General features: G+C 44.5%; 1 protein-coding gene across 1 annotated transcript in view; it reads left to right on the forward strand.

Moving 5' to 3' along the window:
* Positions 1 to 25678, forward strand: part of LOC130692261 (rho guanine nucleotide exchange factor 11-like) — a 39192-nt gene that overhangs the window by 6008 nt on the left and 7506 nt on the right. The window contains exons 6-28 of the mRNA XM_059496069.1: positions 338 to 568; positions 1106 to 1573; positions 1919 to 2018; positions 2138 to 2304; positions 2456 to 2587; positions 2671 to 2784; positions 2857 to 2955; positions 3032 to 3124; positions 3215 to 3408; positions 3521 to 3698; positions 3791 to 3905; positions 4002 to 4157; positions 4243 to 4326; positions 13129 to 13291; positions 17637 to 17706; positions 17809 to 17864; positions 22337 to 22411; positions 23004 to 23233; positions 23622 to 23842; positions 23976 to 24089; positions 24183 to 24491; positions 24642 to 24888; positions 25121 to 25208. Of these exons, the coding sequence (XP_059352052.1) occupies positions 338 to 568; positions 1106 to 1573; positions 1919 to 2018; positions 2138 to 2304; positions 2456 to 2587; positions 2671 to 2784; positions 2857 to 2955; positions 3032 to 3124; positions 3215 to 3408; positions 3521 to 3698; positions 3791 to 3905; positions 4002 to 4157; positions 4243 to 4326; positions 13129 to 13291; positions 17637 to 17706; positions 17809 to 17864; positions 22337 to 22411; positions 23004 to 23233; positions 23622 to 23842; positions 23976 to 24089; positions 24183 to 24491; positions 24642 to 24888; positions 25121 to 25208 (3704 nt within the window). The remainder of the gene's footprint in view (positions 1 to 337; positions 569 to 1105; positions 1574 to 1918; positions 2019 to 2137; positions 2305 to 2455; positions 2588 to 2670; positions 2785 to 2856; positions 2956 to 3031; positions 3125 to 3214; positions 3409 to 3520; positions 3699 to 3790; positions 3906 to 4001; positions 4158 to 4242; positions 4327 to 13128; positions 13292 to 17636; positions 17707 to 17808; positions 17865 to 22336; positions 22412 to 23003; positions 23234 to 23621; positions 23843 to 23975; positions 24090 to 24182; positions 24492 to 24641; positions 24889 to 25120; positions 25209 to 25678) is intronic.

A 25678-nucleotide genomic window follows, 5' to 3' on the forward strand; every position in this document is an offset into this window, starting at 1 on the left:
ATAGACAACGGGTGGTGGTGGCGTTGTGCAAACGCTGTGAAAACCAACCCTAGCATGCAAGCGACAGAAAAGTTTTGGTAAACATGACAAGAGCATGACAATTCTTGCTTTTCTTATTGCGGAAGAGAGCCTTCATTGTGATGATGAACAGTGGTTTGTTTGTTGAATAACGTTGCTGGTGTGAAGAACGAGGAAGATCTTGTACACCGATTGTATCCGCAGCGGATGCCTGTAGACCCGTATACGCTGCCTGATCTTTATGTTTGTTTGCTTTTATTTTCTTTCTTCCTTTTTTTGGCTGATTTTTTTTTTTTTTTTTTCGATTTGTTGTGCACAGCACGAACAACAACGCGTCGTCGAGCTGGAGCGTCTCAACACGTTCAAGTTGATGCTGGAAAAGGAAGCCCAGTTCGTGGAGACGAAGCGGGGCGACTTGGCGCGCGGATACAACCCGTCCGTGGCCGTCGAGTTGGCCAGCGCCGAAAAGCGCGTCCGCGAACTCCAGCAAAAGTACAACCAGATGGCCAACCGGCTCGGATTGCCCACCTCGGAAAGTCAACCATTACTGGTACTGTATTCCATTTTTTTTTTTTTTTTTGTTTACGACTGTTGTGTTCGAGGAAACAATAATTTAACGTTTGCCTAGCAGCATCGTGAATGTTTTGCCTCGCGAAAGAGTTAGTTGTTTTCAGAAATTCCTAGGCAGTTTGTTTTAACAATTTTGATTATATATGGACTCCCATGTTTTTTTGTTTTTTTTACTCAGTTTGTGTTGTTATTTGTTTGGTTTTTACCTTTGCTTCCGAATGGTGATTGATCCGCTCCCGTTCTCCTCGCACAGTCGCAGACGACCCGTACATAAACAGTACTTGCTCTTCTTGCGGTTTTCAGTGTTTTTTCCCCTAATCCACGCAACCAACAGACTGGCCCATTTGGGCGTCCTCCATGAAATTATTTAATGACCTTATTTTAGTTGATGCACACTAATGACATAATGACTGATGGCGTGTCTTGCTTTGTTTATATTTTTTGTTTCTCTTTTTCCCTAACAACACAACGACGAAAAACCCTTTTTTTTTTCATTACGAAACTCGAAACCCCCCAGTTGTCGTCATCGACCCATCGTTCTCCATCGCCGGCCAACCGGCCCCAATCGGCTCATTATCCAGTAGGAGTTTCTGTGGCACGTTCTGGCAGTAGTGGCAGTGGAAATAGGATATCCCAGCGACCACCTGGTGCCGTCGAAGGTGGCGGCTGGGATAATCTAGGATGCGACGTTCCACCACCGCTACCGGCCCGCAACCGCTCGTTGGTGTCGCACAATTCATCCCCGTTGATCCTGTCGAGCCCAGTCCCTGGCGAAACACCTTCGTCTCCTCCGCCCCCTCTTCCACCCCGAAATCCTTCTACTGCCTCGTCTTCCTCTTGCTCTTCCTCTTCGTCGTCCTCCTCCTCGGCCGCAGCCGCCGCGTCCGGCATGCCGGACATAGTCCCTTCGGCTAACGGAGCAAGTCAGGAACAACATCGAATTCTGCTGCGCGATTCGCCCACTAACCAACCTCCTTCGTCCAGCGTAAGTTGACCCTTTCTCCTGACTCAACCTTCCACGCTTTCCATCTTCTTCCGGTTCACAACTTTGGGCAATTGTTTCGAAATTAAATATTTTTAAAACACAAAAACAAACAAACAAAAAAAAAACTGGGTGTTTTTTTTCTATTGATTGGTTTTTGAACGAGCCCTGCCTTGCTCTGCTTGCTCACCAACGTGCATGACTAATTCAACGCCATGGCCTTGTTTCATTTTTTTTTTCTCTCCCTATCTTGATCGTTTTTTTTTTTTTGTTATGTTTTGTTCTGCTTTGTTTTTGGAGCACACGAGTCGTGGTATTGGATATTTATCTTTGTCGATACGTTTGCAGGCCGGCAGACCGAGCACGAGTCCGTTGCCTTCACATCACCGCACAAAGTCAAGTCCGTTCCCTTTTCCAGTCCAGCCCGTTGCTGCCAGCGCACCAGACAGTAAGAGCATAAATTACACGAAGGAGGTTCTGAAGCGAATACCAATTTAACCACTTCTTTCTCTCTTTTTCTGTTTTTTTTTTTTTTCCTTTTTTTTTTTTTTGGACTGCTGAATGCAGCTCGGCGTTTCAGTTCGTCCGATTCCATTAGCGAGTTGGATTTATCGACCAGACGTGTCGGTGGCAAAGACACGGACTCCCCCACACACGGCACTCCTCCCGGCACACCTCCGCCGCCTTACAGGCGACCCGTCAGTCCCTTAGCCGAAGATGGGAACGGCAGCGAGGTAATTTGTTACCCAGAAGCACCAGCTCAACATTGGCCGCTGTAGTCTGTCCGTCTTAATGCTGTGCCATCTGCCAACTGTTTATTGTTTTTTGTTTTTATTTTGTTTTTTTATTTTATTTTCTTTCTTTCACTCACTCACTCACTCACAGACGGCGGCGACAGGCTCGCTCCCAGCTGCTCATCAAGCCTCGCCTTCCGGAGTCGTTTATGCTGGACAGGAAACCCAGTTGAATATCATTTCTATGGAAGAGGACGAATTCTCTGATCATGAATCCGTCAAGGTTCGCAGTCGATATTCCCTATCAAATGTTTCGTTGTTACGTGCGAAAATTAATGGCATGATATTCTTTGTTGTTGTCTTCAGGGGCAGATTGATGATCACGGTGTGTTCAAAACCTTGGCCAAACTCTGGCAGCACAATGCCCACTTGGCCGTCTTCATGAATTTCGTCATGATGAACTGCGACCCAGCCAGCTTGGTATGATACTTTGATATGCATGGCGTCATTGTTGACGATAAATTGAATTTCGTGTTTTGATTGTGAGCGCAGTTCTTCCATTTAATAACGGATCTATACAAAGAGGGTACTGCCAAGGACATGAAAAAGTGGGCTTATGAAATTCATTCAACTTACCTCGTTCCTAATGCGGTACGATTCCCGTTTTTTAAGGTTTCAGTTCTTTGATGTGTAATCGTTGACTTTGATGTTCTCCCTTCAACGATAGCCATTGAAACTGAACAACGTCGATGAGCACGTATTGCACGAAATTGATGACGCCTTACAAATAGACATTGACAAAGAAGAAATCCTCCGAAAGGTCTGCCTCGATTGAAATGTTTCAGGGTTGCCCTAAAAGTTGCAGTCGCATTCATGGAATTTTTTTTCTTCTTTTTTTATTGATTTGCAGGTTTTCCTGAAAGCGAGATCGAAAGCCAAAGAGGAACTGAAACGACATTTAGCCGAGTTTCTCAGCAAACGGACCGTCGGCTTGGGAACCATATTTGGTCCGAGCGACGCCGTTTTGGACGAGACGATCCACGACAAGGCCAAGGAAGTCAAGATTGTCGAGAGCCTCCTCCTACCTCGGCTAGAGTCATTGGCGTAAGTATTTCAGCCCGTGGGAGCCCGGCTGTTTTTTTTGTTTTTTTGTATTTTGTTTTTTTGAAACCCATTACGCTACTTAACGGCCGTTATTCTTATGCCAACCTTGCAGGGAGGATTTGGAGAATTCCAGTGATCGCAACCAGGCCATTGCCTCTTCGTTGGCCACCGTCTTGCAGAAAAACTTTAATGTCAAGAGCCCACAAGCCACCAGTCAGATAGAGCGTTGTCCGACGTTCGTAGCTAAGGAAAAATCAATCAAGCCCAAATTCCTCAGTAAAAACAAAAAGGTAAGGCTTTATAAAAACCAAAAAATGCATTTCCATTAGGCTCCTCTGTTTCTGTTGCTGACTCATCATCCTTTTGTTTTTCCGACCGACAGCAACTGACTGCCAAGGGCCATCACTTTGTGGCCCACCAGTATTTCAGCGTGACACTCTGTAATCACTGCGGCAACGTTTTGTGGGGCACCAGTCCTCAGGGATACCAATGCACAAGTAATAAATGATGCGACATTCGCCATACCGGCATTCAACAGCTATAATACCCTATTTGCTTATTTTTCTCTCCTTCCCCCTCTTTTTTCTTTGCAGATTGCGAGATGAACATTCACAAAGGGTGCGTCAAGGTGATCGAAGAGAGCTGCATTGGGGCTCTTCATCGCAAGGATCGCGGCAACGATCGCATCAGCAAGATTGTCGATCGCTTTCGCCCTGAAAGGGAACTCAAGAGAAAGCTGACCACCCAAGGTATTACACGAAATCGACATTTGTCTAGCGAGGTTGTAACGCTCTAACTGTATTGTTCTCCCTACGTGCCCATTCAATGGCCAAGGACTAGGAGATAAAAATCTGCGACGTGCAGACGATTCGCTGGAAGCGTCAATCACCGGATCGCTGGATTCTGAATCGTCAACAGGTGAGTTTATCCTATTTGTTTCTTTTTTTTTTATTTTTCGAATTGCAACTAGCTCTAGGAAAAACACAGTCTTTTCATCTTCCATAGTTATAAGTTTATGGAGTTTTTTTCATTATTATTATTATTTTCCCTAATTGATCCCCTTCCGTCGCAAGTTTTACTTTCAAATCTTTAATGAAAGCGAAACATTTTTTTTAAAACTTCGTAAGCCTCTTGCTTCTTACCGCTCCTTCGCGAATCAGTGGTGTTTCCATGGATAAACATCCACGCAGCTGCTATCTGTTCCCATTTCAGCGTTATTGATTTCTCGTCCGCCGCGAAGGGATCTCGAGTGTGCAGGGCAACTTTCAATTCAAGCGGACGATTTACGTAAAAATCGTCTTCTTTTTTCTTCTTTTTTCGTGCCTTTCTTCCGTCCTTGCCGACCAAAGATTTGCTCGTAATGGAAAGATCGTTACCAAGCTTCCCTACCGTAGCAAAACTGTTGAAAATCTCCACGACACGGCTGCCAACAAACGTTGTGGCGCATTTGACTTGGGCTCGCATCCCAGAATCATGAAGGAAATGGATTTGTTTAAATATGGGGTAGGAAAAAAACACGCATCACGATATATTTTTTTTGTTGTTGTTGTCGCGTTCTTCTTCTTTTGCCAACGGATTGGCAAGTTTCGAAGAAGGAAAAAAAAAAAAAAAATCTAGAACCCAACCGTGAAATCCAGATCAAAAATGGAGGTCTGATTTCTGGCCGTCCATTTTTTTTCCCCCTCTCTTCATTTTGACGTTTTTATTTTAGTGGTTGGTTTAGACCAATCATTAGAAACTGCAATCGTGACAGCCAGATTCAGAAAAAAACAAAAAAAAAAAAACAAACAAAAGTTTTAACAAGCGCTCAGAAATAATTGTGGGTTACGTCTGAACCGTTGTTTTTCAAATTGATGGAAGAACGATGTTTCTATACGGCAGAGTGCGTGGATACAATCCGAATGGTCACCAGACCGATGATGTGCATATCTCTTCACTTCTTTTCCTCTCTCTCTCTCTCTCTCTCTCTCCCTCCCTCTCTCCCTCTCTCTCTCCCCTGCTGTCGTTATATAGCTGCTGTTGTTTGACGTCATCCGGCTGTCACACAAATCAGCGGATGAGAAAAACACGCCATTATGGGCCGTGCCAAGTTGTTCACATCATTCTCTTAGACGAGTAATTGTATTTCACAACCTCCTTTTTTTTCTATATTTTTCTTCGAAATTCTTTTCGTTTTCTTACCTTTTTCCTCTTCGCCGATGGAAAAGATGTTAGAAATTCGCATGTCGTTCGGATTTTCTCCAATTCATTTTCGGTTAACGCCCACGCGGTGCGCGTTACGGGCTAAATGTGGTAGACGGGTAAATAGTTTGTTGTTTACCTGTTCCGTCTGCTACTACTATACTTCTCTTTTCACGTCGGTACGAAGGATGAGAACCCCCCTTTTTTTTGGCGGTGTCGCTGCTTAGTTATATGGAAGTGGAGGCTGCAAAAGAAAAATGACGAGCCAATAGATCAGTCAGAAAATTTTTGGCGGACGTTGTTAAATATATTATCCGTTAAGGAGTTTCGCTTGCTGCCGATTCGGGGCGTCTCTTCTTTTTTTTTTTTTCGCTCCATCCGCTAATGCTAATGCAGCTGAGGGACTTGGAATAAGGACAACCTCAATAGAAACCTCGAAAAAGGAAAGAAAAGAAAACTATAAAATGAATAGGGCGGAGCAAAAAGAAAAAAAAAATGAAACGAAAGAAAGAAAGAAGTCAATCTCGGGAGCTGCCGCCACAGTCACCGGTGGTGGTCGTCGCCGTCACTAACCATCAGACAACCGCATTCATCGCCGCAACGTTTTTTTTTTCCCTATCCATTTTTTTTTTTTGCCCTCTTTTTTGGGGCGTAAGGAGCAAAAGGTTTTCCTTCGCCGTTTGCTTTCTGCCTTCTTCAACGCGTGACATTTGCATACGCGTAACGAACGGGCAGCGTGCCCGCCAAGAAGGAAAGAAAAGAATTCTCGTATGCCAAAATGAGAGAGGGTGGAAGGAAGAAAACAAGTTGTAGGTAAACAGCAACTGGGAAAAGAGAGAAAATATATATATATATATTTTTTTTTTGCAGCTAGTCGTGGAGATGAATAGCGCTCGTTCTAGACACACGCACACGTACACACACGCATACACACACGCATACACACACGCATACACACACACACATGCACTCTCTATGGCAGAAAACGACGACGATGGGCTGTCCCTGCAAGTCAGTCGCGGATTGAACGCCCGTTGGGATGCACGCATGGTACACGTTCCGTTGTGGGCACAGTTCACTTTGAAAACAAGAACAAGAATAAGCAAATAGTTGAACTTTGAATAGACAAGAATCTTGTTACAGTTTTAAACCGAGGCGATCATTAAAGTTTGGGAGCGAAACTAGTGCCAGTGGCCGCCGCCATTCAGCTGTCTTCACGCAATTAGCTAATCTAGAGGCTCGTTGTGCGTTTGATGTGTTTGTTTGTTTTCCGCCGTGTGTGTACATGTGCCGTGAAAGGGAAATCCAAGACAGTTGAACAAAGAGTGTGTCCAGCCGCCGTTTAGAGAGTCCGTTTTGTCCGTGTTCTTCTCGATATTGGATGTGTGTGTGTGTGTCTGTGTGCGTGTCTCTCCCTCTGTGTGTGTAAGAGTTCGATTAGAATCCTTCCCCTCTCTCGAGACTCTAGCTGATCAATGGTACACCTTGTGCGTAGGTGGCATTTGTTATCATGTGCCTACGCCATCATCCATTTTTTGTTGTTGAAAAAGAGCTACCTGATGTTGTTGGCGTTGGTCGGTAGCGTCATGGGATCCGATCAACATCCCAACTCAAGTCGCCCCACACGTTTGACGGAAGAAGAAGCAGACAAAAAGAAAAATCCTGTCGGTTGGTTGGAACGGAAGTAACTAATTACTTAGGATTCTTTTTTTTTTTGCCCTTTTTTGCGAAGGATAGAAAAGGAGAGAGATGCGGCGAATGATGCGCTGTCGGCGCACCATGTACGGATCGAAAAGACTAATCGGGTCCATCATCCGCGAATGTTTTCTGCGTCTTTCACGATGACGAGCAACATCGTCTGTTGATGAGATCAGTGAATAGTGGCGTTGGCGGCCAGGACGTTAATGGGATAGTAATTGATAGGACAGTGGTCAAGAGTTTTTATTTTTTATTATTTTTTTATTTTGTGCTTCTCTGCCTCCCGTTCCTGTCAGACATGTAATGTCTATTTAGCGAGAGTCCCGCCTACACGTACCTGAATGGAGTCGAGATATTGCACTAGCGAAATGCCAACACGTCATCTCAAGTTAAAGGGACTATTTCACGTTTAACCGTGGACGAACTGAGTAATAATTACCGGTGTGTTGTCATCATCATTGTCGCTCTTCATCATCGTTGTCACGTCGTATACTATACAAGGATCGTGTGAACTTACCCCTTTCGCCTCGTTTGGCACAACAGAACACGCTCGCTTACATAGCGCTAAACAAGAATGGAACCACCGCCCAATGATCGGTTTGGCGCCTCTCCTCTGAGGCGCAACTCGAGTTTCCGGCGTCTCATCAAAGCTTGGGCTTCAGGTATCCCATTCCAGTCCCCTATATAATGCCCGTGACATGAGTACGAAAAGAAAGTGCAAGTTAAAGATTTCTGATTTACCCACGCTATTTTTATGAAAACTTTTTTTTATTTAGTTTCCTTTTTTTTTTTTTTTTTTTTTTTAAACATCATTTGTGTACGTTCACGAGCAGATCGTCAGTTGTTGTTGACATAAGAATGGGGGAGGAGGGCGATTTGTCGTGCAGAGGTTAGCCATAGAATCTGAAGACGTGTGTGTGTGTGTGTGTGTGTGTGTGTGTGTGGATCGAGCTGTCCTTGAAAACCTATTCGTGGATCATACGGTTTTTTTGTGTTTGTTTACTCGTTTTTCAGCATTTTGTTATTCTTGCCTTCTTGTTTTCTTGCCCCGGCCCGTAGGCACACGTGCGTATCTGTTTGCCAACAAATGCTTTTTTTTTTGGAGGGGGGGGGGGGAGTAGGCGATTATGGTCTTTTTTTTCTGGGGTTCTTCCGGATTTAGGCTATTCCATATACATTCCGTTGTGTTCGGTGAATGTTGATTGATTTGATCCCGAAATCGTGGATTCCCAATGCGCGGAGGGAAGAAAGCGCAAAGCACATTGCTGTACCATTACCCATTGTCAAAGGATTTGATTGAATTTCAACTACGGTCCTCTTATTCAATAATGTATTTAGAGCTGCTAATGAGGTTGCTTCCTTTTGTTTTCCTTTAGAGAAACGAATCCAAAAATGTAACACAGAAATAAGAGTGTCGCACCAATTGCGAAGAAACAGTTGTTCCCTATTCGGATTGCGTTTTGATGCGTAGTTCGTGAAAAAGCCGCCAGCGTGAGCGCACGGCACTTCCTCTCGTGATTTTCTTTTGAAATTCCCTTACATTTCAATTTTCTTTACTCATGGTTTACCTCCTCGTATTCATCAGGTTCTTTACCACCCACTTTTGACAGGCGGAGAAAATTGACATTGTCTCCGTCGTCGTCTTTCTTTTGTCTTTTCTCTTGTTTTGTTGTCTTACTTTTCGTTGTGTGCGTGTCCAGCTAGAGAGGGAAAGCGAAAAAACAAAACAGACCCCCCTTAATTATGCGTAAAGAATCAAGACAAACCTGTACTCGTATCCGGTCTCCCGTTTGACAACGAAAAAAATGCAGGGGACAACAAATGTAGTCGAATTGATTTCGTGGATCGGGTATATTATAAGAAAAAGAAATCAATCCGAATCTCAGTTTGATCTGTGCGTGCCTGGAAACGAGAGGCTAGAATTACTGGCAAAGGTAAACTAAAGGGAAAAAAACAAAAGAAAAACACCAAACACATTTAGACCGTGTTAAAAGAGAGCGCCCTCTTTTACCACAGCCATAGCCCTAACCGAGAGAAAGGGGTGGAGTTTGAAAGAAATCGTGACGTAAGCCACTAGCTAGGGGTTGTCAAGGTAACCGTGTCGTTGGCGTGCTGATAAAAAAAAAAATAAAATACCGTTCGGGCCGCCTTCCTTCGTCGTCGTCCATCCAACGGCCGAGGAAGAGAAATTTATTTTATTTCTTTTGCTTTTTTCAGCCATTTACCAGCCGACAGTCTTCGTTGAGTGCATTTAGTCAGCTCGTTGCATTCGGACTGGTCCGGTTGCTTTATCGAAAACATTGCCGTTGCAATGAAGTCCGTGTTGGAAATTTGATATGCATTTTCATTTGTTTATCGTATTTTTAAAACTACTGAACTGTGACGTAACGTGCGAAGCCCGTGGCGTAATCTTTTAAGAAGGAAACTCTTGAGATTTCGCGTGTGATCCATTTAGCGTTTCGAAGCAAGTCTTCCAATTGGAGTTGTGCCTTTTCTTGTTGTGGGATTCCCTCTTATTATTATTGGCATTTTCGTGCAGCCGTAGTGCGCAGACGCGCCAAACGAGACCTGATCGATACTGCGTTTTCTTCGCCGAGTCGTTTGGCAATTTTTGCTGCCTTCGTTCTCAGTAAAAGTCACGTCGTCTGCTCGATTGGATCACTTCGAAAAATTCCGCAGTTTTTTTGTTTTTGTTTTTTCCCCTTTGAAACCCTCAGTGCCTTTGTTGTTGTTAAAGCTCGTTATTTGCTTGGCTGTTTAGTCTCGATTTCCATTGAATCCAGTGATCTTTTAATTGTTACCCGTAACGAAATCGGAATCTTTCTTGGGCCTTAAGATTGGGATGTGTTGATGCAGAAAAAAGCGAGAAATGAGAAAGGCCTTTGTGGTTGAATGTTGAAATCTCTTTTGGAAAAACAACTTTCGTGGCCAGCTGTTGTTACTTCCTCATTCGACTGGGAATGGTCCCAAGTCTCGAGTGGACACACACTACAGTAGCAAAACTCACGAACAAGTAAAGAAAAAGGAAAGACAAGTCGTCGTGCTGCTTCAGGTGAAAAGAAATCGCGTGAGCGCGCGAGTAAAACAGCTAAAACAGAAAACAGAGAACTGTAGAGAGAAAACAATGGCGCCGTCGAGTGGTTGAAATAGACAAGATAAGGAACAGGCTTGCATTTTGTCACGGAACTGCGTGTGCGACACGATTCCCTTTTCCCACCGGAAACGGTTTCTGTCTGTGTGTGTGTGTGTGTGTGTGTGTTTGTGTCTTTGCGTCTTTGCGTCTTTGCGTCTTGCAACTCATCGGCTTGGATCACGTTCGAAATCCGCACCAGCTTGCATTTGGGCATGCAGAGTCTGAGGTTAAAGCTGCGTAAGCGCAAATATAAGCTGAGTCTGAGCCGTGGCGTAGGGGGTGGAGGAGATCGTGATGGTCCCACGGCTTTCACCAATGCCGGATCCGAATGGGAATTCGAGAATTTCAGTCCCTGGATTTTCACGGCGAAACCTTGCAACACCAAAGAGGAGGACGAGGAGGCGGATGGTGACGATGATGAGGAAGGGGGATATCCGCAGGATGACGAAGATGTCAAATATTGGGGTCCTCGGCCCATGGTTCAAGGATTGGTCCATCACGTTCAACCTAATCCATTACCGCCGCCGCCGTCTCATCCGCCGCCGCCGCCACCACCGCCGCCACCGTTGACAGCCGCGGCTTCTTCTGCCACTCCGTCGCGTTATGGCATTCTGTCCTATTTCCCTCGGCGACCGTCTTCTTGGTCTCCCACTTCGACGGCACCTCCGCCCATTCCGCCGCACGCATGGCAAATTCGGCGACGCGCCACGGCTCGCGCTGGCCGGATGGAAACGAACGGGAGAGCGAGTTCGCCTCCGCCGCCTCTGCCGCCGCCTAAAAATCGGCCCATTTCCGCATCTCATACCGATCTGAAAAGATCTGCGTCTTGCTACCAAGAGCCGAGGGACGCTGCGCGGCTATCTGATTCTTTGTCTGATTTACGCCCTCCGGCCGTTGAAGTGCATAACGGCTCTTCCAGTTGGGGAACTCGAGCGGCTAATCGTCTTAAACGCGTGCAAAGTGAATTGAGTAGCGACCCGCAACAGCTGCTGCGACGTCCTCGTACATCAGCCTATACTAAACTGGAACCGACTTATTGCGCCCCTTATCGCTGTCGATCGACTAACGAAGTGCGGCCGATGCGGCCTCTGCGCAAGCACTCGGCCGCGGCCAGTCTGCGCCACCTGCATAACGGACTCAAGTCAACGTTGGCTTCGTCCGAATCACACCTGTCCGGCTCGTACACTCTATTGAGCGACGATATCGACCGCTTGAATCGATCGTCACCCTCGTCCCCTCCGCCGGCCCCACCTCATCGATCCAGTCCACCTCCTCCCCCTGTACCTCCTCACGCTCCAGGTGTTTTGTGCACCCGAATCGCACCCACTTCACCTGTGCCCGTCTACGCCGTCGTCTTGCGTAATCGACCAGGTAGTTTAACCGTGGTTGTAGCGATCGTTAGTGGTCAGTGGTTTCGCCCGTGGTTGCATAGAGAAAAGCTTTAACCGATTTCGTTCGTGTGATTTTTTTTTCAATCGTACCCTTTTTTTTTTGAAACGATGGTGTTTTTCTTTAAATAGCCAACGACCTGCCAAACACCTGTTCCGACTTTTGCGGTATTCCCCCTCTTCTCTCGTTCCGTGTTTTTTTATTTATTTATTTATTTATTTATTTTCGTGACAAGTGAAGAAAATGTCAGTCGTTGCTTCGTCTCGGTGCGAAGACTTATCGTGATATTTTTTATGGGATATCCAATTAGACAAAGAGAAACCATATGGCGCCGGCCAGAATGAATTTCAAATGTGCATCGTCCATCTTGTTGTCAAGTGGCGAAAATCTAAAGGGCTATATCCAGCACCGTTCCCCCTTCCTTTTTCTTTTGCGCTCCTTACAATTATTGTTCCCTTTTTTTTTTTTTTTTTTTTTTTTTTTTTAAATCTGAAATTTGATTTTCTTGTCTCGTCTTTCTTGTGTTGCATGTCCCGTTGCCCGTCAAAACTTGGAACAAAAAGAATTCCGAAAGGGAAAAGGGGTGGTTCTCTTTGTTGGTGATGCATCACAAGCTGGTGGAGCGTGGAAAAGAAAAGAAAAAAAAAAAAAAAAAAAACGTGTGCTTGATGTACCGTCTGTTGCGTTATTACTTTGATCTCTTAGTTCGTTCTTTGTTGATTTGCTTCTCTCTGTTTGAGGTGTGAACAACCTCTGGTCTTATCGCTGCGTCAGTAATGGCCGCTCTGTTAGCGTTTTCTCTCATTCCGTGTTGCCTTTTTTTTTTTGTTACCGTAGAATAAGTTTTAGAAAAATGAAATTTAAGGTACATCATTATTTTTATTTAAAAAAAAGGGGAAAAAAAAAAGGAAAAAGAAGTACTGGCTCATTTTGTCAACGTCTCTCTTTTCCCTTTTCTCTGCGGCCAGGAAATGGAAGAACAAAACTCCGGGGAGGGCCATTATTATATTTCCTGGGGCTTTGTGCTAAAACTAAAAAAAAAAAAAAAAAAAAAAAAAAAATGTTATAACATAAAATGGAATACCTTATTCATTTTCTTTTTTTTTGTTTTTGGGGTTTCCCTAACCGTTTCCTCCTGCTTATTTGGCCGGAACAGATCCGGGAAATTTATTAATTTGTTGTTGTTATATCGTTTTCCATTTATTGTTTGCCCGCTCATTCAAAAGAGAAAGTTTGAACTTTATCTTTCTCCCTTGCTCTACTAATAATTTCATTCTTTTTTATCGTTCCATGAAAAAAAAAAAAAAAAAAAAAAGCAGGTGACAAGCAGAGCGGTTTGGGGTCCAACGGTCGCTCATTCAACGATGGCTCGAAAGATGGGGCTCGTGACCGACGTTCGGGAACTGGATCTGGATCTGATTCATTCGGAGAGGCAGACCGACGTGCTGGTTACACACCGCCTTACGAAGAAGAGCTTGACAGGTAGGCCCGATTAAATAATAGTTTCGATTCAATTCGGGAGAAGGTCATGTTTCGCGCTGCCATCTAGCGTCCACTTGCGCAATGATGGCAGCAATTCGGGTAGGACTTAAGTCGGATGCCAAATGATGATTTGTCCGGCCACGTTTTTATAGAGTTGATTCCATCCAATCTCATTCCTTTCGTTACGATGCTCCAGAGACGCGGGCACGCCTGAATTTTTATTTTGCATTTTGAGGGTCAGCTGGAAGCTATATTTGGGTCTGTACAAACAGCAACGCACGCCGCGTGTGAAAGAGTTAGACGTGAAAACGGATAGGGAAAGATCTGCGCGGACTCATTTTCTTTTTTTCCTTTTTTTTTTTTTTAACCAAAAATAAAAGCAAACAAACAAAAAAAAAACCAACAAAAGCCAAAGAGAAGAATAATATAGCAGACGCGTGTACAAGCAAGGAACGAACCGACGAAAAGAGCTGGCCGCATGCCTATTTGGTGGTTTGCCAATTGTCATATACGAAACGGCACTGCGAGGAGGAAGAAAAATCATGCAAAAAAAAAAAAAGAGATAGGATGGAGTAGTATTGACTTTCTCGTGTCAAAGACAATTACGAGAAATTAATGTCGATTGAAGCAACCTAAACTGAGTCGGAAAAAAAATGTGTAAATATTCGCCCTTGAAGCCCACACCCATCTCCGGGGTAGCGTGGGTAGCCCACCTCTTTTTTACGTAATTTTCATCGTGACCGATACCAAACAGCAATGACCTTATCCGCCAGGTTTTCCTCTTCTTCTTCCAGCCTCGCGTCATCGTCGTCGTCATCCAGCAGCTGATGGAATCAACAGAACTGCGAAGGGCACAAACAAAAAAAAAAAAAAATCAAAGGAATTTCCTTGGGGTTTTGGGGCGCCGGCCGGTTTTCTTTCATTTCAATTTCTTTTTGAAGAAACGTTTTGGGCCCGATTGCTCGTGTTGACAAGAAGGTGATCTCCCATTCCTCCACCCCCTCTTTCCTTGGTGGGGAGGGATGTTTGTTATTTTGAAAGGAGAAAAAAGAAAAAATAGGACCCAATTGAAAAAAAAAAGATCAATGAGTTGACAGTATTTCATCGTGTACTTTAATCATTTTTCAACGGCCACTAACGCAATTATTTGTATTTACGTAAGCGTAAGAGCGGAAGAAAAAAAAAAAAGAGGAGTGGGGCTAGAAAAGGATGAAATAGCTAAAAAGGTTGCAGAGAGGATGGAGTTGGCGCTGTTAGAACCAATAGGGAAACAATGGGCAACCATCCAGAAATGCAGATGGGATTATGTGTGTGTAGGCTTGCCTGTGTGTATGTGGTGTGTGTAATTTTTTTTACGGTCTGTAAGGAAAGGATGAACCGAACAAGCGTCTGCCTCAGTTGTGTGCGACTCACTAGCGGGCGCGCACTTCCGTTTTTTTTTTTTTGTGTGTGTGTACCAACCCGCCCTCGTCTCGTCCCTCACGTCTCCATACCCGGCCGCGGCTACTATTTCCCTCTTGCCTTCGTAGTGCTCCAACGCTTGTGCGACCCACTCGCTCCATCTCTCTCTCTCTCTCTCTCTCTCTCTCTCTCTCTCTCTGTCTCTTTCGTTCGTTCGTTCGTTCTCGTTCTTCCCTGCACGGGCGTTCGAATTGTGTTGCGTCCCAACATCGACAAGTTGAACCGCGCCACTAGCGGCACCACTCACTCGAAATAAATTTTTCGCCCGTTGTCCGGTGGAAGAAAAACACTTGAAAAACGCTTCGCAGTTTTTTCTATAGTGCTATTATTAGGCGTCGTGATTCACACGTTATGTCGTCTTTGTTGTCCTGACAGTCCGCACTCACACACAAACACACAACAGACACTCAAATAAAAAGAGAGAACGAGAGTCGAAAAAGACTTTTTTTTTTTTTTTTTTTTTTTTTTTTCGAGTTTGGGTGCGTCAGCCGCTCGTGACGAGAAAATCGAAGAGTGACGACATCCCTCCATCATCCCGACACGAAGAAACATTTGCAATAGATTGGAAGTTCGCCGGTTCATTCGAGTTTTGACTTTGGCCGGTTTGGAACAATTTCGTCGGCCGTAGCCCGACTACTCTTTTCGAGTTCGTTGTGTATCTGTGATCCATCCGGCCGTTGGGGGGGGGGATAGTCTTATCTCGGGGTGTGTTGCCATCCGGTTCGGAAGAAAAGTTGATGTAAGAGCGGAGAAGAACCGTGCTGCCTAAAAAAATTGGCATTGACCGAATCAAAAACAAAAAAAAATAAAAATAAAATCAAGAGTCGATCAGTGTGTCTACGTTGGCGATTGAATCTTTGCTTTTTTGGAGGGAGAAGAGCAAGAATTGAAAAAAAAAAAAAAATAATAAAATAAAATTGGAGGAAAAGTATCAAGAACAGAAGAGAAAAGAAAAAAAAAAAAGTAGTTACAAATTCGGCCAAAGTGGGTGGAACAGACGCGCTCGCTCTCTGTCGACCTCCTCGTTCGCCAGATTGGTTTCCGACGTTGGCGATAAGACGAGCGACCCGACCGACTGGCGTTTGCTCGGCGGTAGGAAATCTAAAACAAGTTTTTCAGGAAGAAAATAAGAAGGAAAAAGAAGAAGAAGAAAAAGCCAACCGACGACGCCATGTTTCACCGCAAACGACATCACCACCACCAGCCGCAACATTCGCGTCCGGCCGTTGCCAGCCGACAAACGGAAGGCAACGACACGAACTCGGCTGAATTGAAACGACACTCTGAACCGGCGTCTGTTGGTGTTGATATTGAGCCGACAGAGTCGCCATCGTCGTCGTCCTACTCGTCGAAGAGCGGCCAGATTGAACCCACGGATTTAGGTGCCGAATTGTCGGCCTTCCGTCGAAGATGCACCAGCCCCGTTTGCGCTACGACCGTCGAAATGGCTGCCGGTATGGTGGAAGGCTTCCGCCTTCCGGACCACAGTCCGAGCCCAGTGCGTAAACAGCATGGCACGTGCGTACCTGGGCGGAGCCTTTCTGCGGCCTCGCCTGAAAATAACAACACGCACACCTCACTCACGTCTTCTCCGTCCAGTTTGACTGGGCTCTTTCGGCGCAAAAGAAGTCCGATGGACCTCTCGTCGCAGAGTTTTCATTCGAAATCGTCGTCGTCTCCCATTGCGGCTCAAAAGCCATCGGCTCCGCCTAAACCGCAGAGATTGAACGCTCACGGCAGTAGTGCTGGTAGTGGTGGACCTATGGAACCGAAAGGCCGCAGTCTTAGCCCCATGCCATCGGGCAACCTTCTGGCTGCTATGATGATGAATTCAATCCATTCAGCAGTGCTGGACGTTGGCCAGTCAGCCAGCGAACGCCAGTCGAGGAAAGCGAATAGTGCGTCGCATCAAAACCAGGAGCAACATTATCTACAGCAGCAGCCTTTGCCTCATTTGGTTATCAATGCCAAGTCGTCTGAATGCTTGGCCATCAGTAGCGAACCGACTTCACCATTTGCCGATCCCAGGCAAAAATTTTTTTTTTCTTGTTTCAAATTTTCTTTTTTTTTTTTTCTGTTTTATTTCACCTTAAAAAAAATCCAGCTCAAGAGTAAAAATCGCTAAAAATTCTGGCAGACAGCCGGCCTTTTGTTGACCGGTTGTGACGGAACGGGACGGGAGTGCTGATAGCGCGGGCGCGTTCGATCTTTCGTGTGTGTGTGTGTGTGTGTGTGTGTGTGTGTGTACTCGCGTCCGTTATGGCCGCACCGTTCTTTATCGCTTTCGGCCTGGCATTTATCCTTGTCTTTTTCTTTCTTCTCTCTGTTTCTCTTTCTCGCACTCTAGCCTTGTCTCTTTTTTTTTTTTTTTTTTTTTGATATCTTAAATCTACAGTAAAGGAGTCAGTCACATAGAGTGAAAACAAGTCAAAAAGAGAATGGAAAACATTTTTTTTTTTTTTTTTATTTTATTATTCATTTTTTTTTTTTCTGGCCACCATTCTCTCGCGTCTCGATTTAATCTCTCTTTATCATCGCTCAGTCACAGTCTGGTTTCGGTGCGTGCCTGACTTGTACTTGTGTGGGCATTAGCGTGTCTGTGTGCCTGAATCTCTCAACGTTCTTTTTTTTTGTGTGTGTGTGTGTGTGTTTTTTTTTTTTTTTTTTTTTTTTTTTTTTTTTTTTTTTTTTTTTTTACACAAACGCGCACCGGATTTCTGTGATGGTAAAAACATGATCGGCTATTTGAATCGAAACTATTTTTAAGGAATACGTTTTTGTTTTTTTTTCAGAAAAAAACTTTGGATACAGTGACTAAGTGGATGAAAAATAGTTGTGTTTTGTGGTCTTGATTTTATTTTGTGATTTTTTATTATTATTCCAGTTCCGGTGCATCCAACTTTAGTAAAAAGAAAGTCAGCCGTTCGGAGAGTCTGCGCGAGCGGGCACAGAGGGTAAGAGAATCAACACGTTGAATTTGATTTGTTTCGCACCTTTCATTTTGAGGTGATCGATTGATTGAATTTCTTTTTTTGTATGATTTTGCACTTGTCTAGAAACACCGGGAAAAACGGAAACACAGCGACCCGAATCTTCCACCATCCCATTCCAGGTGAGTCATTTTTTTTTTTATGGATCCTCCCTTTTTCTTTTCTCTTGCTGCTAGTCTTCCATGTTGCTGAGGGGCTGAATTCAGATGCCGTCTGATTTGTTATTCATGAGCCTTACTCATAGTCGTACTCGTCCAATCAGGAAATCCCAACTGGGTTCCTATTTTGCATTATGACCAAGGATCCATCACGATCCAAATCCCACCTGTTCTTTTTTCTTTCTCTTGTTGCTGCATTTTTTTTTTTTTTTGTTGAACGAACTTTCCATTTATTCCTACTCGTAATTCTAATAGAAATGAAAGCTCATTGAACGGTTTGATTAACCGATAGATGGTGCGTACATCCTCTTGGTGGATATTTATAACTAGCGTATAGTAATCCTCGCTCTGTCCCCGACCCAGAAAAAAAGGCGGATTTTTTTTTTTTTTTTTTTTTTTTTTTTTTTTTTTACAACTGACAAGAAATCATAAAAGGGGAAACAAATGATTATCTTATCGGCGCGCTCATATGGGGGCCTTCCGTTTGCCCGATGTCATGTCCTAACGATGTTGTATATGCACCCGTGTATATTTAGACTAGCGAACCGGCGCGTTATTGACGTGAAACGACGTCACTGGCTCTCTCTCTCTCTTTCTCTCTTTTTTTTTCTTCTTTTTTCTTTCTCACTTCCCCCTTTTTTTTTTTTATCCCTCATTGAATATTCAAATTTCTTGGACGATGAGAGCTTGCGGCTGTTTTCCGAGATACTGCAAGGTAACCGCCATTGCCGTTCGTCCCGATGAACCGAGGGTCATCGTGTGACACAATATCGTTGTGAACGCGAGTGTGAGACAGAAAAGAAAGGGCGGGGGAATGAAATTAATTCAATTTCTTAACCGGGATTTTCAACGAGTGCCAATTATTTCTGATTATTCACGATTTTTTTTTTTTTTTGGTTTAATGAGAAGCCTCACGAGAGAAGAGATTGTCGTATTTTTATGCGAGTTCACCGAGTCCAGATTCCGCCGTGCCACTTAACCAGATTCCAAAGTGGTTCTCCTCCGCCGCCTTTCAGAACGAAACAACAACAACAAAAAAAAAAAAAAGCGAAAATTTGTGACTCACGCCGTGAACCCAGTTCCACACCTTTCTCTCTTGCTCTTTTTCTTTCTTGCTGTCTCTTTCGTTCTTTCGCTTTCCTCTCACGCCGTCTTTAAAAAAAATCCATTTCTCCCGTCTGTGCACAAGAGAATGGATGAACAAGGATCTGGCTGTCTTTTGTATTCGTTTCTTTTTTTTTTTTCTCTCTCCCTTTCTCAAAAAGGCAAAAATGTAGACAACCCACATCGACCAACAAGAACATGTTTGATCAAGTTTTAGCTGCTAGAGCGTGAAGTTTCATCGCTCGGTTGCTGCTATTGATTAGGGTGCGAATAAGCTGGGCTTTACTAGTCGAATTGTTGTGATTTGTTTGGACAAGTATTCCGTAAGGTGGCCAAGAACTGTCGTCGAAAGGCGAGGAGTCGCATAGCGCGCACTTCAGCAGACCAAAGCTGAATGCTGGACATAAGTCGCTATTGAAGAAAGAAAAGTAGGAAAACGAAGAGAGAGGGAGAGAGAGAGAGAGGCAAAAGTATACACACATGCACGCACACACGTACATACACACACACACACGACAGAGTGGGTAAAAAAGAGAGACAGAAAGGCAAAGGAACCTTTTTTGAGTTTTTGGCTTTTCTATATTTACGCTTCCTCCTTGCTTTTTCGTTCTTGAGAAGGATAGTGGGGGCGTCTGCGGAATGGGGAGGAGATCTTATGGGTGGGCCGCTCCCTTTGCTTGCTAGGAGCTAGGAAGAGATGCTCGATTCTCCTCTCTTTTCTCGTATTCTCTTTCGTCTCGTTTTTCCTTTCTTTTCGTCCTCCACTCTTTACATCTGCGTTCCGTCTTTTCTGGAGGTCTTCGTCATGTCCTTTGGCACGGGCTCAGTTGTCGCCGGCTTATCCACGCATCCGCACGCGTCCATTTCCCACTGCACACTCGTTTCGGGGCTTGTTTTTGTTGTTACAACTGCCGAGTTTCTCTTTATTGTGAAGAGAATTAGATATCCACTTGGTTTTTTGTCAGTGCATAATTGTCTTCAGTTTGGAATCCGCACCGTTCAGCCCGTGCCAGTGTCAGTTGAGCTCATTTTCCCGTCGTAGTTCGAATGCAAAATGTGAACAGACTCTATCGTCAGGTGCAGTTGACCATGTCGACCTAAAAATTCGAACGGGTCTCGATTGCGTTCAATTAGCCACAGGATCGAACTGCTTTGCGAAAGCTATTACGTTGTATTGAGTGCGTGTCGCCACCTCTTGCGTGTTGACATCAGAAAAACATGGCCGTCTCACTCGGAGTCGAAAGACGCAGTTCCGGACGGACTATGAGCCCACGCAGTCTGGGCAGCGTCCTAGTGGATCGTATGGCGTCGTTTCGTTCGGTGGATCGAACTGTTCCGTCATCGGTTGTTGCACCCGTAACCAATAATCCTGATGAGGTCATGAAGGAGGCCAGAAGATGCCTCTCGGAAAGGTTGTTTTAGTTAGTCGTCTTTTCACGTATCCCTTTATTTTATTTTTTTTTTTTATTCTTCTCTCTCTCTGGTTGCGTGTTTTGTTTATTCTTTTTCCTTTCTGTCTGGTCTTCTACTTGATTCGCCATTTTGTCCCTCCGGCGGCAGGATCGCACGAATGTTTTGATCGCCGTTCTTTGATGGATCGGTCTTGTGGATGTGCGGCCACGCGTATCAAACCCTTTCGTTTTCTGCGTCCTTTTCTTGTTGTTGTTGTTGCTGTTGTTGTTGTCTGTCTTTGTCTGTCTTTGTTTTGATTTCCTCAGGATATACTATCGTATAATGGGACCGTTTGAAGTCACACCGACAAGACGCGAGTTGCCCTGCGCAGCGCCCCAATGGTTTCCCCATTTTGTTTTGGTCTTTCTTACATGTGTGTTTTTGTGCGCGTCGTTCATTGAACCATCACGAAACCGAGAGGATCATGTGCGGAAGAAGAAGAGGGAACCCTTTCTTTTTCTTTCGGGATATAAAATCCGTTTCTCGCGTCCGTGCCTAATCGGTCCATCGTTACGAATCGGTGACACATCGAATTCCATTTAAGAATCGCATGAGGAAAAGGTTGTCTGAAGATTCATCATGTCCCGATGTAAAGATCCGTGTTTGAGCAGCGAAGGTGAAAAAAGCCAAGGGCAAATGGAAGATTTTGAAGCCCGTGAAAGGGAGGGGAAAAAAATACAAGCGTAAGAATTGATGGCCAAATGACATCACTTTGGGTGAGCAATCGCAGTCCATACTTGGGTGGGCTATTGGTGATCGCTGGGATGCCTTCGACGCCTCCGCGCGTCATTACCATCTTTTTGGCTCCATGGTCGGACCCCTTACGCGTCGTTGATGCCGTAACATTTGTAACGAACTGTTTTTTATTTTTTAAGATTAGGGAAAAGCCCACAACAATTCGTTAGATGGCGTTGTTTTGAGATCAAGGAAACCATTTTCTATTTGTATGTTGTGGACTTGTAACGTATCTCCTATTGTTGATATCGTTCGAGAGAAAGAGGGTTCTCTGATAAAGCTGTCAAATGATTTCGAGATGGCCGTTTACGACACGATAGGGGGCGATGATGTGGAGGGGGCGAGCGTGGGATGAAGCAGAAGAAAAAGAAACAATCACGTAGGCACACATCCATGAAAAGCTGGGAGAAAAGACCAAGAAAGAGAATGAGAGGGTAAAGCCTTTTTTTTTTGCTTGATCATCGAGTCCCAAAATAGTTCCGCCCGAACGACGCCTTTTTTTTTTTTTTCCCCTCTCCTCCCCTCTGTTCACTGGTCGAGATGGCTGGACAAGAGGCTGTAGCCGCATCGGCTATCAAGAATGAGAAAAAGAGAAAAATAAAAGGAGACAGTGAAAAAAAAAAATATATATATATATATATGTATATATAAAAGAGAGGAGAAGAAGAGCGCAACTGTTTGGCCGCCAATTAAAGTCACGTTTCAACTGTTCAAACAAAAACAACATCGTCTGGAACACGGAATAAGGGGACTTGATACTACTTAATGCAGTCTCGGAAAATGCCAGCAGATAAAAGCCATACACTTAGTGGCTACTCTGTTTGTGATGAAATGAATTGAGATAACACGTCCCGATTTCGACCTAATTCATGAGCTAGTAAACGCTGTCTCAACGGGTAATACTGGAGGACTGTTGGAAACTACGGTACCTTGACCCAATATGTAGTGGAGGGGAGCGGCTTCGCAAGGTTTTCCTTTTGTGGATTTCATTGTACAACGCCATTTTTCTTTCGCTGAATGCACACCCAACATATTCCAGTCAATTAGTCATCTTCTCGCAAAACAACTGGAAAACTATTGCCTTGACTTGAATTCCATTGATTGATTCGTTTTCTTTGTCGTTTCTCGTTTTCCCTTTCCCGCAGTGACATGGATCGCGAAGACCGGAGCTTATCCAACAACAACTCTGGCAGTTCGTCCAACTCGAGTCTCTCCACTAGGTAAGAAACATTCCGAGCGCTTTTTATATAAATACAGTTTAACCTTGCCGTTTAATATGTATAAATATATCGTGCGCACACACACTGGCCCGTACGGCCTCGACCATAAATCGCCAGTCCCGTTGACAACAACTTGGCCGATTTTTCGTTTGCATCGCAAAGTTGGCGTGAAAAATCATTTTTTTAAACATAACAAATTAAAAAAAAAAAAAAAAAAAATAAGAAGAAGAAAGTTTAAATGAATAAGTAATACTAATTTTAAAAAATTACCAAAACTTACGAAGAGTTTAGCATGTCGAATAGATAAAACAAAGAGTGTAGGAGAAAAGCAAAGAAAAAAAAGAAATAAAATAAAATAAAATAAAATAGAAAGACGGGGGAGGTCCGGGTTTTCTGAAACTTGGCGAAGAGCTCATTCAACTTCACCACCAACCCATATTCAAGAATAGATTCCGAGCTGTGCGGTTCCGTGACGCTCGAATACTCTTTTACAGGTGGCTTCCACCGCCACGACACAATCTGTTTCTTATATCGTTTGTGGTATTCCTTCAATTTTTAATGGTGTCTGCGCTTTTGTTTATTACGTTTTTAGTTTGGAGAGTCCGAGCCCGTCCGACATCCGCGTTTCGGGTTCCGCCTTATCGGATGGCTCGTCGGGTGTATCTGCCGCCTTGTCCGTGGCCAGCGCTGGTGGAGTGCTAACGCCGTGGGACAGCGACCTCGAAGCGGATCCCGATCCGCCCGACTGGACGCGCAACTTGGATCCCGACGTCGTAGACAAGATGACGCCCAAGGAGAAACAAAGACAGGAAGTCATCAACGGTAAATAATCACGCCACTTTGTGTGCTTGTTTTCACCTGTTACACGAGCGAGAGGTTAAGAGTTCCCTCCGAGTACGGCACGCAGTCCGAAATGTGTTCTTTTTTTGTTTTGTTTCTGGCTTATTATTAATATTGATTATTATTATTTTGGTACGCAAAGCCTGGCGGGGAAGGGTTGTCAAGAAAATTGATGTGCCGAAATGTTGGCAAATCGTATGGTCATCCGGTATCTAAAATTAGATCCGTCTGTGGAACGTAAATAGGGAAAGTCCGCAACGTGTTTGCGATTTCACGCTGCGCTTTGACCCGACTCTTTGCGGGGCGAATAGATCATCATCGTGATTTTGTTTTGTTTTGGTTTGTTTTTAAATTGTGTCTTGTTTGACAGAACTCTTCCACACGGAAAGAAGTCACGTTCGCAACCTGAAGGTTCTTGACCGGGTGTTTTACCGTCCCCTGCTGGACAACGGTTTCAGTGACCTCGTTAATCTGCTCTTCCCCAATTTGCCCGACATGTTGGAAATCCACGGCCGCTTCAACACGCTGATGAAGGCGCGCAAAAGAGACCAGCCGGCCGTTGAAACGGTTGGTGATATCCTGGTAGCCATGGTAAGGATTTTCACTTTTTCCCTTTTGACTTCCGGTCGGGGAAATCCCGATTGATCATCTGGTTCAACTGCCTCCCGTTTGTTTTAAAACAATAAAACGCTGGACTAACGATTTGTTTTTCATTTGGCAACAGTTTGACGGACCCAACGGCGAAGCGTTCCAGCAAGCTGCCGCCACCTTCTGCAAGTACCAGTCGGTCGCGCTGGAGAGTTTGAGGGACAGGCGCAAAAAGGACTCGAAACTCCAGGTGCCTCATTTATCCATTGCAAAATGATGGCGTCCAATTTAAAAAATCGCAGTACACTCCGAACAATCATTTAATCGTCGTGTGTGTTAATAGGCGTTTTTGGCCGAAGCCGAAGGCAATCCCGTTTGCCGGCGGCTCCAGTTGAAAGATATCATCCCGACGGCCATGCAGCGATTAACCAAATACCCGCTGTTGCTGGAAAGCCTGGCCAAGTACACGCAGCCACGCAGCGAAGAAATGACGCTGGTGCGCAGGTGTCTGGAACGATCGCGGGAGATTCTTAACAAAGTCAACCAGGCCATCAAGGAGGCCGAAAATTACAACCGACTGGTGGATATCCAGCGTCGGCTGGACAAGTCGGCTTTTGAAAAGTCTGACCACGCCATCGCCAACGAGCTCAAGGTATTATTAATTTTTATTTATTTATTCTAATCGTTATTTGTTCTTTTGAGGGACACGAACCGATGATGGAATGATAGAATTGTGATAAATCTTTCTTGTTTATTCATCGTACCGATATCTCCGCTACAAGATTTTTGTTTGGTATTTCAGAATTTTGAGCTGACGAAGCACCGTCTCATCTACGAGGGCGCTCTCACGTGGAGAACAAAAGGACAAAAGAATGTCGACCTTCACGTCGTCCTCTTGGAGGAGTACATCCTCTTGCTCCAGAAGCAAGATGACAAGTACGTGCTGAAATTCCACAGCATCAACTACCTGAACTCCAAGGAGGAATCCAAATGTACTCACAGTCCCATCATCAAAATCGCTACGGTCCTCGTCCGGCCCGTGGCTACAGGTGAGATCACGTCCATGCCTTAAGCCTTGAAACAATGCAATGCCGAGTGTTGGGTGGCGAAGAAGAGTATGAGAGGGTTAGAAATGAAAAGAAAAGGATTTTGTCAACTCCTTTTTGAACAAAAATCGGATATCTCTATTGTTTTGTTGTTTTGCTTTTGCTTTTGCTTTTGCTTTTGTACTTTGGATCTGTCGCTTTTCCCAACTAACTGGAATTCCGATCTTCCTTGCAGACAAACTGGCCCTGTATTTGGTCAACACGTCGCCGACGGGAGCTCAGATTTATGATCTTGTGGCCGTCTCCATCGCCGAGAGGAAAGCGTAAGTCTGAATTATTTCTTTACTTCATTGAAATTGAGTGGTTGTTGGTCCTTTTTTTCATCCCGATGCGATTTTAGCTACGAATGTCTCCGCATCGAAATTCCATATTAGTTTCGCTTGGGTTTCAAGGCGACGCACGTACCCACGCACAAAACTGTTCATTTTTTTTTTTTTCTTTCCTTTCTTCCCTCCAATGAGAATGATTCACGAACAAGAAAATAGTGAGGAATATAAAGTTCATTGGACCGCAACCGAAGCTCTCGGGATATTTATTGCTTGTGCGTGGAAATTGTTGTTTTTATAGCCACCCCATATTTATTTTTATCTCTTTTCTCCATCGTGTGTAAACGGAAAACACCGTTGGATACGGTGGACTCTGGGGGGTGGGAAGGAGTTGCGAAGGAAAGCCGAGCTCCGAAGAAAACATCGTCAGCTCGCTTTGATGGTATGGCCTTTTCGTTTCAGGTGAA

This window comes from Daphnia carinata, chromosome 1 (assembly GCF_022539665.2).
Source record: "Daphnia carinata strain CSIRO-1 chromosome 1, CSIRO_AGI_Dcar_HiC_V3, whole genome shotgun sequence".
NCBI classification, from domain to species: domain Eukaryota; kingdom Metazoa; phylum Arthropoda; class Branchiopoda; order Diplostraca; family Daphniidae; genus Daphnia; species Daphnia carinata.